Below are 13,326 nucleotides of genomic sequence, written 5' to 3'. Positions count from 1 at the left end.
TTGTTAGCTTGTCACTGACCGTACATTCACTACCCACGTTCGACCTGTGTGTATGCAAAGCGTTCGGCTAGGGAAAAAAGTCTTCTTAAAGGTTGTCTTTGTGAAGCCTAAGAAAAAGCAAAACAGGATAAATAGAGAAAAAATAAAGAGAAATCAAACGAGAGAGAGAGAGAGAGAGGGACATCTGCAGAAAGAAGGATTTGTACATTGCGATAGCGAGGCAAATAGTTGTATCCGGGACTGGATAGGGGGTGGTCACTTTTGATGATGGTTAAGGAAAATTGGGCATATGCAGAATGAAACGGGTGGTTGGGAGAGGAGGAAGGATATGACAAGGAGAAGGAGCAGTAGGAGGAAGATGAGCAAACGATAAATGTTACAAGCGTTACAATTGTTATCCAGGCGGCGTGTTAAGAAACGAACGCACACGGGGCTACGAAAGTGCCGCACCTATGTGTATCGATGTAGAGACATAAAGACAAGTGAAATCACAGTGTGCGTCCTATGCCGGGCCGACAACAGATCTATGACTGATCGATAATGATTGCCAGACCGGTCCCCATTCTATTAGTTGGTCTGGTGAGGCGTAGGACGTTGTAGTACATAGTACAGCGAATGTATCGTGTATGTAGTTACGATTCAGTTGCCTAAGCGATGCGATGTAGAATCGGAGTTGTTGGTTGAGCAATTGTCTAGATTCGATTTGGAATGTACAGGGCGTAATAAATAAATAAATACAATCAGCACAACGGCTTTGCATATGGCGTGAGATCACAGACAGCTGGCATAATGGTAAACTATACATTTGGCAGCCAAAGAATGTGCTGCGACGGTTACGCCGAAGATATATCGGGGCAGTTTGATCATGTTCATCCAACGTAAACGCGTGTTAATATGGCGTGCACCTACAAAAGCATAAAAGCTTTTCTTCCTTTGAGCCAATTTGTACATGAAAACCGCACATCAAGATCCCATATGGCAATCATATTTAGTTTGACAGCGTCAAGATTAAGCTTAACTTCGATGAACTTCCTATATGTAAACGTGTGAAAATAATTAAAATTTTACTGTGAAGATGAGAATTATCTCCTAACAGGATTATTGAAAGAAATCGCTTTTTGCTTGTAACTTGTAGTGAAATGACTGTTTAAGAATGCACGGTAAGAAACGTAATGGCTGATCTAGCGATAACGCATAAAAACCTTCGCGTCGTACCATTGATTACACAATTTATTCACCTAAGATTAAAGTGTCCGTCAACGTGTGTGGTCAGCAATTCTAGTTTGTTCATTTCAAGTATTCTATTGGATTGTTTAATGTGGTACCCCGTGTGTGCTATTCTCAATAGCTTCATGAAAAATGCTGAATATAGGATAATCAACTGAACTGCCAGTTAGCTTCCGTTCTGTATTGACACCATGTTCGCAGTCTAACTACTACCTGGACCCCATGCGATGCATACTAAAAAACTCGAACGACCTCAATACTATAGGTAACAGTCGTATTCGTATCGAGAACTGTCAACGGTCTCTGTGCATAGCGGAACGGCCACTAAGTCATCACCCAATTGACGATACAGCGGTTAGGCCGAACAGATCGAAGTTGGATCACTTTATGGGAAAATATCACGAAACTGTTCGATATGTTGCTCCCTTCGAAATTGTCTATCTAGTTCGTGCTATTCGTTCCGTTAAAGATGCTCGTAGTGTGGTTTTAGCGATTCTCCTTGCCTTCGTCAGACACACAGGTGCTGACGCGTTGATTCATCGTTCTGTTCACCGGCCGAATTCAATGTGTGCAGTAGTTCGAAGCCCTAATGCCGCCTCTTGTTTTGCGAAGATCGGCCCACATATTGACGCGAACGACAACACGCTCGCATGCTTAGGTTTTCACCTACAATTGACAACAAAATCGTAAGTAGACGCTGGCTTTTACACAGTGTCCATAGACATCACCTTTCATCACGGATATCGACGACAATCGGAACGAAACACAAATGCGTATTATCAAACACAGTTATTTAAAGCCCGGACTGAGGTTACAGATGATAAACAGCGCTACGGCAAATGAGGAGGTATACATCAAAATGGAAAATTGTGGCGTATCTCACGCGCGGGAGCGTACTCACCAATCGAACTTGATTGTCAACTCTGCGTGGCCTTTGTCTGCTAATTCTGATCAAATTGTACAATGACAAAACTGAAGAAAATATGATTACTTTTATTTGCTGGAAAGTGACGCGATACGGTTTTTGGTAAGCTATGATTGATTACGGTGCTCAGTGTGACAAATGCCGACCAATTTTAATCGTAGCCCATCTAAGAGTCACCAATAAAACAATGAATAGTATAAAATTACAATAGATTGCTTACTGACCTATGACATGGTTAAAATGTATATCGGCTGTTTAACTGTACACCAATTTACAGCTATCTTTACAGTAAGAATTTATGCAAAATGATTTGGCATTCAATTAACTGGCTCACAATTTTCCAGTACGTTATATTACTATAGAAAACGGTTCATTTTTGAGCTAAGGCAAAAACCTTAGATGGAATTTGAAGGTACAGAGATAAATAACTACGTGTATGCAGGGTAAGCTGGGTCGTCAACGTACCGGTGTGACCTTTCGTATTTATTGATAAAGAACCACATTTGTCGAGGTCTACATTACTGATGTGCGTACGAGCATGCGTCTATGAATAGGAAATTCATTTATCGACCACATTCATTGAAACCTCAACTCTCAATTACTATTATCAATTCTCCTATTCGATATACCTGCAAATGAGTATGATCGTCCTGCCCAAAATACCCTTTTTATATTCGGAAGGGTGCACTCCGGGGCATTTATCTCTGTGACAGGCAATACCAAGGCATTCGCATCGGCCTGCTGCCTGCTCTTTTGCTCGTAACCCTCAACTGCTCAACGGTTGCGGCGGCATGCACTTTTCAGCTGCTGCCGTTGCCACTTCTTGTTCTTGTGTCCTGAAGATGCAGAAATTGCAACCACCCCTTCTTGCCGACAATAACAACCCTCTATTTTGGTTTCTCTCGGTCTCTCATTCATTCACAGAAGATGCGGCAGAGGCACAAAGCGAAATAGTACTAAAGCGCACTGGTGAGTCGAATAAGCGCGTCGACATGATTCGACCCCGATACACAGCAACGCTGCAGCCAACTCGACCCGATTGCCCTGCCGCCCAACACCCCTACCATCGAACATTTGTTATTTACAAAGTAGTAAAATTGCTCGAAATGCTCGCGAAGTGTCGGCGCTCTGATGCCGAGGAGCTGCTGAAACTGGCCGAGAAGCGCGCATCAAGCAGCCGGGCGTACGCAGCAAACGTCGGAGGAAAACACTCGTGCTGAATTCGCTTTCTTTCTCTCTCCCTCTCTTGTATCTGATTGCTACGACGGCTAGGTCGTCAACGAGCACCTTAGACTGGCGTTGTTGGTAGTAGGGTTCGTAGTCGACACTTCGTTTCTAACATCCGACCTATCTGTTCTCTAGTTGGCTCGTCCATATTACCGCCCCTGTTGAAAAAGTGGTATGGCTCACGCAAACGGCGAACCTGCATCCAATAAACACTTCAACAAGCAACGCGAGAGATAGGCAAGCAGGTAAAAGAACAGAATCGGACGCTCCGAGCTGGATGTTAGTGCTCAGGGTGCTGCTGATAGTTGGCAAGTTTGCGTAAGCGGATACGAATGCAGCAACGGTCCTTTTATTTTTCCGCTGGCACTAGCGCTCAGCAGAAGGAAAAGGCTAAAGAGGTTAAAATTGCGCGACAATGATGAAGGAGACTCACGAAGTTACAGACAACAAAAATTAGAAACCAAGGACGACCGAATTCATCAGATCCTGAGAAGGTAACTAGTGCCGTTTTTTCCGCAGGTGTAGGTGACCACTTACCTGCGAGTAGGGCGGAAGAAGGCACCAACGAGACCTGTCAGACGGCGGACAAGATACGTAGAGAAAGAGCCAGCGTTTCTCATAGCTTAGGAAGTGCAAGCGGAATACAGAATAACGCACCAAATATCCTGAAGAAAGGAAGAAAAATAAGGAGAGAAATGGGCCATGGGTTTAGACAAGTGAGTAAGTCAGGCAGCTGACGAATTCGAACGGCGAAACATTCGAGCTAAGTTTGAATGAGCAGTGCGGCATTCGCCCACACAAACTCGGAATTGGCGCCGTCAGCCTCTCAGACAACAGCTGAGTTCAAAAGAAACCATCGTTCGTCTAACTCGCGCACCAACACAACAACGGCATAGAAACATTCCTACCTTTGGAGATGAAAAAGAAAGGGAAATGCTCCGGCGGTAGAGGCAACTACGCCCGTGGTGGTAGTCATGGTGGAAGTGGCAGCAGTGGTCATAATTTTGCCTCCGACAGGAGCTCAGTGAGCTGAGGAACCGCCGGCGGCATCAGAGAACGAAGGCCGCCACTGAAGCCTGTCTCTGTTACTGGCTGAAAGATCTGAAGTATACATGGACGGGGGCGTGCAACGTTCTGAATTTTAGATTGAATCTCTATTGCAATAGCCGTCTCAAGGGTAGCAGCAGCAGGAGTAAAAGAAGCGTTTGGGAGTGCGCTTTAGGTGCCTTACTTGGTGCCTAGACAGCGCTAGATTGTATGTTACCGATATATGTAAAGCGGGTCGAAGGTTGATTGGCCTTAGACTTTCCTCTTAGAAGCCAATATAAAACAATTTCGTTTAGATGAAACGCGCAGGGTAGCACAGTCGGAGCTGCGGACAATTGCAGGGTAGCTGGTACAAATTGAAAAGGAAGAGATATAAAATGGATTCGGGAAAACGAAAGCGTACGTGCGTACGCGTGCACTGTTCGGCTGCGTTCTGCTATGGCAGCTTCCATGGCGGAATATTTATCTCAAATATGTGAAATAAGCGTGTCCTGATCCCGTCTGATTGTTGGATTCGTTACTCGCTAACAATAATCGAGGCTAACGGAAACAATGAGAAACTTGACGTTTCTTAAGACTGGATAGTCTTGCCGCCATTTTGCGTGTAAGTTATTGATGCTCTAACTAGTTTGCTTATTCAAATTGATAAGTTTTTATAGATTACACGTTGAGCCAGCTAAAACATTTTATTATTAAGAAGAATCGTTTTTTGTTACTGAAAAATTCCATATTATTTGTATTTGATGCAGAATTGTAGGACCTATGTACCATCGCGTGTTACCAAAGTGCCATGAAATATACTTTTACATAAGTTACGAAACATAGTGGTCCAAACCCGTTGAAGGACACCAGTTTATGAAACATCAACCACCAAGCGATTTATTAGTCAATTGTTGTCGCACAATTGTGATGAATACTAAATGCCGCGCAGGCCTTCCTCAACACTAAGCACCCGTATCTTCACATATATATCATATCGCGAGGTACCTAATAGTATGTGTCGTTTATGTTTTATATATATAAATATATATATGCCATAGTTCTGGCTTTCAAGCTTATTGAAGATTCATCTGTTGGACGACGGCGCGAAGACTGTCAATTTCTTTTTTCTGCAACATAGATAAAAAAAATTCTATTACCTGACTGTTGTAACGTTAAATCTACATATTGTCTATGTTCCAAGACGGACACGGGACTCATTGACTATTCAGCTGATTCACTTTTAGCTCTTAACAAAAAATTAATTTAAAACTGTCAAACTTTCTAAATTGACATACACTACTAGCGACCTAAATGCGTCAGAACTGTATTTTCATGTTAAAAAATAACAATAGTTCCACGTTATAGCCATCTCAATTAAATGTTTATGTGTTTTTAGTAGCAACAGGTTCCTTTTTTTTTAATTTTAATAAATAGATATTGAAGGGGACCAACCGCGATAGCCAATTGTGAATGGCTGGACTCGAGTTCCGATTCTTTGGCTTTCAGCTGGAGCTCCAGCCTGTTCAGTGCTTTCTTGTGGTTACGCTCATCCTCTTGGGCTTGGACTTTGAGAGCTTGAATCTCGTCGCTTGCATTAGCCAATACCTCGTCCCTATGATGTTCTAGAGCGTCACAGTTAGCCCGTGTCAAGGACATTGCAGCAAGCTGTTCTTCAACAACTTTCGTTAGAGCGGCGTTACCTTCACGGCACTCGGCCATTCGCTTAAGAGTCGCGTGCATTGAGCGTTCGAGGTTGCGAACCACGTCGTCCTGTTGAGCATTACGCTCACGTTCTGCCACCAGGGCAGCCTTTAAACTGGCAACCTGTTTACTATCGTCACCACTTTGCAATGTGTCGTTCTTTAATTTGACTTGAACTCGGTCTTTAAGGACAGTTACGACTTTCTCATAAAGAGCCAAAGCTGTCTTCTGGCTTTCAACGGTCGTGTTGAGTTCGGCCATACGTGTCAGTAACTGAAAAAGAACAAATATTTACATTAGCATAGATAAAAATAATAATGTAAATAAGATCCTTAAATTGAAATAGCTCGATACGTACGGACAGAAAAGCAAAGTCACTTCACGCTGTACTATTTGGGGCAAGTCTTGCAACGTGAAGATTTTAAGTGGGCAGACTGACTATCTAGACTGAATTAAAAATTCGCATTGCGTATGATGAGTTGCACGCCAAATAGGCACTCGCATATAACCTACTACTATTCGACTACAACAAAAGTTTATTAAATTATTTATAACTAGCGGTCAACAAGCAATTTTTTAAAGTACAATTATGTGATTTAACATGTTGAAATAAGATGATAACAAGAAGTGAATTAATGAATAGTAATTGCTAGATCTAAGAATATCAATGTTCTCTTAAAAGAATTCCTCTCACCTCCTCGGTATCGATTTCTGGAAACTTGGACTCCGAAATAACGCTTTTTTCTCCTACAAAAGGGTCAGTCTGGACACTGATATTGCATACGCTTTTTGGCCTGGCGAAATGCGGCGTTGGTAATCCCTTTACTAACGGCGACACAGTAGTACGCTCGATACGGGTCATTGGGGTCTTAAATTCTGTTGAGTCGACCAACCCACCAGATGGAGTACACAGTGACTTCGTTTGTGAATTATCTTCACTTGAAGACTCGGGTTTGATCGGATCGAACATCGCGAGGAATGACACACGAGTATACTTTTCACCCTTTATCTTTGAATTAGTGCTCATTTTTTCCAAAGTGCTCTAAAAATAACGGGGTAATGTTAATCAGATAGCATAGAAACTGAGCACTAGTGAGGGACTGTCTCTGTTGTAACTTGAATTACTTTTGCTTGCCACTCAATTTCTGTTTTAGACACGCTATGGAAACATCTAAATTATTTTTTTAATTCGTTTTTGTATCCTAGACACTGTCTGCTTAAAGCAAGAATTTAGGCAAAGGCGAACTTACAGAAGAGATATAACCAGAAAATTTCCAGTAATAGAACGTTGATTTAAAATGTTTACTCTATCAAATGGTCTAAGTTTTTAGTATTTTTCAGATGTTGCGGGTCAGAAATTGACACTATTCGAGCTATTGAATTTTTTTGACTGAACCTCAAAAAGTAGAGCTCTAAACGACCGAATCTTTTCTTCCTTTAATTTAATTTGTTGAACGATAAACAAGCCAAATATCCAGTTGCTCTTTTTAACGCGGTTCTGTCTATCACAATGTATTTTAAAAGTACATTAGAAGCAAATCATGTTTGTTTTTATGTTCAGTTGTATTACACGACCACCCCCGGCCTAAATGAGCCTGTATGGGCCATTGTATTTCAAGCATACGTGAAACAGCGTGCCATCGATGCTAATTTTACAAGTAAATTGAAATAATTAAGTGGCGTTGGACTATAATTCAGCTTGTTAGAAATGCTCATATGTATACGTACTGCGTTGTGTACGATACGTGTTAAGCTAATCGTAATCGTTGTATCACATGTTGTCAACAACCTGATACATGTAATTATACATAATTTTTGACTGGGTAATAAACATGGCGCATCTTTCGGACAAAACAATGTCGCCAACATGTGCACCATATTGCATCGCTCGTCGCTGATCCGTGATACATTTTGTGTGCCTTTATTATAGATTGTAATCATGATCATGGATCAAAACAAACAATATACAGTTAATTATATAAGTCATGCACAACGACAGTTATGCAAACTTCAGTGCGGTAAGTTGGCTTCGGGAAAATATGCACATATTGTAATTATTCTTTTCCACTTCTCGATGAGGCCCGTGGATGAGCCAACGCTAGAACCATTTGAAACTCGACTTCACACTGCGCAATAGAACACCGCTATAAAGCTATGGTATATGAGCTTGCCCAACTTGGCAATCAATGATTATAAAGCATCATTTATCCTAGTCAGAATAACAAGCCTTCCTAGAAAAAAAAAAGTATTTCATCTATGGCTTTATTCAAGGTTGACTTCTTCGGACGAAATATCAAGCGACCCCTCTTTTTCCCTGCATACATCGTCATTTGTTCAGTATGCTCTAAAACAAACTAATTAAAGCATCGATATATTTTCGCTGTATTTATGCAGTGAAAACTATTAAACAACTTTTGATAAACAATAGACAGACCAGATCAAATATATCCGACGGTATGGGTTGTCCAGAAGATGAGGAAAATACGAATGAGCCCATTTCAGCAACACCATTGTTGTCAAGGGCTTTTGCCGCGGCGGCAGAAAAATCGAATGCGATGGACTCATGTTGCAACAAACTCGTTCGCCCATTTTCAGACAGACCTACAATAAGACGAACATCAATCGCGTATAAAAATTATAGGTTAAACATGAAATTAAATTTATCGTCTAAAATGAAAGGGGTTGTCAACGGCTTGTTATACTTACGGTTCAAATTTATATTTATAAGCATAATAATATAACGGTAAGAATCAGTTTTGAACACTAACATTTTGACATATTGGGCTGAAAATTCGCGCGTTTCGGAGACGAAACGAAACTCAACTCAAGTATACTGCACCGCCTCTTGAGAAAAGAGCCGCCACTGCCTCGACGTTCCTCACGAGGCTTAGCAGTGTTATCTTTCTCGAACTCATCTTTATCCCCACTAATATCATGCTCCGGTTGAGCGTCTCCATTATCACAAACGGTCAATTTTGATCGTCCCGTTCGAGGGGTGCTTTGAATACGGTTGGCAATAGTAAGCTTTTCAGGTGTCCGCAAGAATTCTTTTGGGTCTACGGACGTCTTCTCCAGGTCTGTCTCGACAGGACCATCAGGGTCGTGTGTTTGATGGACACTTTCTTCTGTTCTACATGTTTGATCGATTCGAAGTTCCAGATCAGGCGTCTTGTCCAACGCCGAACATTCTGCACCTCCGGTGATAGTTGACGTCTCTTTGTCAAACGTCCCGTTATGATGCGATTCCTCCGAAGCAACCTTGTCAAAAGTGTCGTTGAGGTTTGCGTCCTCAACAGATTTTTTGCTTAAAGACTCAGAAGAATTGATGTCAAGGGTTAATTTGTCTTTGTCGAACGTATCGTTAAGTTTCGACGCCGGAGTTCTGTTACCAGACGTCGATAAGGGCACGTCTAGCTTGTCACCACTAACGGGTAGATCCAAATTAGACTTATTCGGAGTTTTGTCAAACGTGTCATTGAGGCGCGTCTTAGAAGCCGATTCTTCCAGTAATCCTTCACTAGATTTATTAAAATTCGAGTTAGCAGGAAAAACGACGGCAGAATTAGCTTCCGCCGAATGTGGAAACCTCTGCAAAGTGTCGTCAGCGATAGGGGTTGGGGTAATACTGCGTTCTGAGGAATCGAGCCCCATCCCCTTTCCTATTTTTGGCGGATAAGCCGATGCAGGCATATTTTCAACCTCGTACGTTTTTCTCCTGCAACTATCTATTGCAGATGCAGTGGACACAAGGCTCTCATGGTCCGTTTGACTTGACGAAACATTGCTCTTGATTTGTCCAGCCACAGGTAGGCCTTCGGTTTTAGAATGGCTGTAATGAAATATTGAAGGAAACTTAGTTAAATATCTATTAAAATGGTCAAGAATCATGGTAAAGATATCGTGATTTAAACATACTTATATTTCAGAGGTTATATGATTTTTCCTCATTAAACTATATTTAGTTAGTTTACCACCCACTAAACTATACGTTTGTTACCTAAATAAAATGTTTGTTATTTGAGTATTTGCTCTAGTAAAATATTCACTCGTTATCCAAGTAAAATATAATATATTACCAAGTTTACCATTATACGAACTACTAAAAGTAAGTCCAAGGTTTACAACGTACCTTTTCTTTGTACATATATGAATTTCCGAAACATTGTTTGCATCATCTCTCATATCAACGGACATATTTCCATCGACACTCATCATGCTAACGTCGCCCATGACTGACCAGTCAGCTTGACGCTGGCTCTGCGATTGAATTTGATCTAATAACACGGAAGAAGGCTGGCGAAGACCGTTGGAGCACGAAAATTTACGGTCACCTCCGCAAGCTTCAAAGCTTTCGAATGGTGTGGTGAACTCTTGAGCGTATAACTTCTGCGAAGTCTCTTGCTCAATCAAGCTTCCACCAGGACTTTCGCTGTGAGCTCTGGCTGTGGCAAAAGAAGTTTGCGCAGTTTCCCCCGAACAATCGCTCAAGGGCTGACAATCTCGCGGTAGACAAACAGCGGCGTCAGAAAGACCTGGTAAAGACTCGATTAAGTCACTATCTCGACCTAGCAGGATTTGCCCTTCAGAACAGTTTGATATAGCCAAGGGTGACTGAACGTGCCCTGCAGAACCTTTGAACGACAGTCTTGGACTAGACGTGGTGATCGCACAGGTTGGAGTCGAGGTACAAATGCTTGCGCAATTAGGTGACTGATTTTCGTCGGTCGAACGTACCTCGGGGTTCTGTAAGGAATACGAGAAAATGCGTCATCTTGGCTGGGTATTGCTCAATATAGAAAGATAATGTACATGATACATCGTGCATATTTCGCATTACATAAGTCTGTAGAAGTAGTCGAAATGGCATAAACTGCATCTCCTTCTACTGTAGCTATGCAGTCTAGAAATTTAATAAATAAAATATCATTTTAATGGCGACAAAAGCACGTTATGGTATTCCAATAAAAACACACCCTTGAAATTACAATTTTCCGTAGAAACGTTTAAAGAAGAACCAAACCGCCATTTCAACTGTACCACGAGTTCCCGCTAGGTCATATTAACGACAACTGCAAGAATCGAATAATCAGCAGTAAATGAGCGCTCGCATATAAACAATAGTTCACAACTTTTTGGTCAATGTTAACACCTTGTAAATAGTACCTAGGTGAAATTTGCCTTAAACAGACAATCGCAAGATAAGATTATAGAAGTATACCACAGAAGCGACTTTTAGATAAAAAAAATACAGCTTTATAAGAGGCGCTACAGTTTACGTGTACATCCAAAAGCATCTATGTATATACGTCCAAAAGACAGTCATTATCAGTCGTAAATTTGTATAACAAATGCTGACCTAATAATTTGCCATATAAAGCAGACTGATATGGGCAGAAATCGTCGACAGGAACAAATGCTCTAAGGGCATGCACTCCCTTTGCACTGCCACAACGACTGCCACATATTCATCCTCGAACCTATTCATCATTCAACATCAAACTCAATATAGAAAATACTACTTTGTTATGGTACTGTTATGACCGCCCTAGCAGCTTTTCTCTGAAACCTTCAGTGTTAAAGCCTTTATTTTACCTTAAATATAGCGGCGATAGGAGTCTGAATCAAATCGTCATGGTTTTTCTTTTTAAATGTATTTGAAGGCGTTCCAGAATTAGAAGAGATTGACTCTGACATACACACAGTAACGTTCGGCGGCGTTGTAGCTATAAAATCTCTGGTGAGATGCAACCTTGGCCCAACAGCAGAATCGTGTTGATTAAGGCTGTCATGCAGTTCGAGCTCAACTGTCGTATTCAAGTTGTTCTTTGCAGGTTTACGAAGTTCATGAAAAGACAGAAAAACAAATGGTGAATGTGTAAAATTATGAACATTATAGAGACAGCGGCAATAATAAGAAAAAAAAAAGCTAGGTTGAACACATATGCGCTATGATATATTGTTTTTACCAGAAGTATAAGTCCATTCGGTTTGTTTACATTCCTTGGACGACAGACAGCCTATCCCAACGAAGTAACCCTGCCTTAGACTAATAAATTATATTCTGCTAAAAGCGTTACGCGCATTGAACAAACTTACCGCTGAAGTAGTTGACATTATGAATAGATGGTAGACATACACTCTGTACAAGGACAAGCAACAACGGATTTTACACACTGAACAGTGCGGGCCGCAGGAGAACACGTTACATCAATTTAACGTAGATTCGTTGAGACACAGCACAATTAAAAGATAACATAAACGAGTACATACGAAGTGAATAGATCATATGTAGAGATCTTTTATTATATAGGTTTGTACAACGTAGCGCTTAGTATTAGCCTAGGCTCTTCACAAATCGACTTCGATGCATTAAATCCTAGTTGTCCAAACATTTCCATTACAAATATTATATCTATAGAAATAAGTAAATTGAGTATTGACAGCACACGTTTAAAGTGCAACTTACGAAATTTCAAGAACAAAACGAAAAACTTTGCTTACAGGATTAATGGAAACACGCGATTTTTTTAGATGTAACGAATTATTTGCTACGTCTGCTCCAGGCAACCGTCGTTCGCGGAGATAAAACCGCGCCAGAAGTAACACATGCAGATCGGCTCCAACCGATCGTACAATCGGATCTAAAATGTTTCTGAAAAAGTTGTTGTGACCTATAATTAAAACTTATACCTTTATGATTGCTTTAAACATACTAAATGTTTTCAGTTGTCATTATTGATCTATGAAAGAGATTCGACAAGCATTAATGCAATGCTGAAGGGAGCCATAATCTATGCCTATTACCTCTTTCAAAGTACAAGCGGTCTCTGCGAATGACGATGAAGGAAAAATTTTAGAGAATATTAAGTTTTTGTATTTTCGTTGCAGCAGCTGGAAGCGATTCAACACAGTGTGCATCTGCCAAAGTAAAACTCCAGTTTGAAATATTTATGATAGATTTATTCGCTTATTGTCCATAGAAAGCTGAAGTTTTAAGCACTCAGCGTGATACCTATTGTCTTTGATAATTTTGTCGAGTGCTATCACTACCTGAGTGCAATTTAAACTAGTAGATAATGCTGAATGGTGCTCATAATGCTAATGGACACACTGAACCCCTGCAAACCCTATCACTAGGAAAACAATATGCGGGGCTCTCGCGCTTATATTCCAATCAACAACACTGAATTTAATTTTATATCCTAAATATGTAACCC

The 13,326-nt window shown here is 41.0% G+C and overlaps 1 protein-coding gene across 1 annotated transcript; it reads right to left on the bottom strand.

The window, feature by feature from the left end:
- Positions 1-5,097: 5,097 nt before the first annotated feature.
- Positions 5,098-12,749, bottom strand: LOC111255595 (uncharacterized). The gene is made up of 9 exons (XM_022817717.2): positions 12,611-12,749; positions 12,206-12,282; positions 11,702-11,932; positions 10,239-10,852; positions 8,878-9,938; positions 8,544-8,710; positions 6,804-7,151; positions 5,861-6,382; positions 5,098-5,535 (listed from the first exon to the last, which is right to left on the bottom strand). The coding sequence occupies exons 2-9, from the start codon at positions 12,221-12,223 to the stop codon at positions 5,482-5,484; spliced, it is 3,015 nt and encodes a 1,004-aa protein (XP_022673452.1). The 5' UTR covers positions 12,224-12,282; positions 12,611-12,749; the 3' UTR covers positions 5,098-5,481.
- Between the last annotated feature and the right edge of the window lie 577 nt (positions 12,750-13,326).

Source organism: Varroa destructor, unplaced genomic scaffold, assembly GCF_002443255.2.
Source record: "Varroa destructor unplaced genomic scaffold, Vdes_3.0 BEIS01000001.1, whole genome shotgun sequence".
NCBI classification, from domain to species: Eukaryota; Metazoa; Arthropoda; class Arachnida; order Mesostigmata; family Varroidae; genus Varroa; species Varroa destructor.
This window is presented reverse-complemented; position numbering and strand designations above follow the sequence as displayed.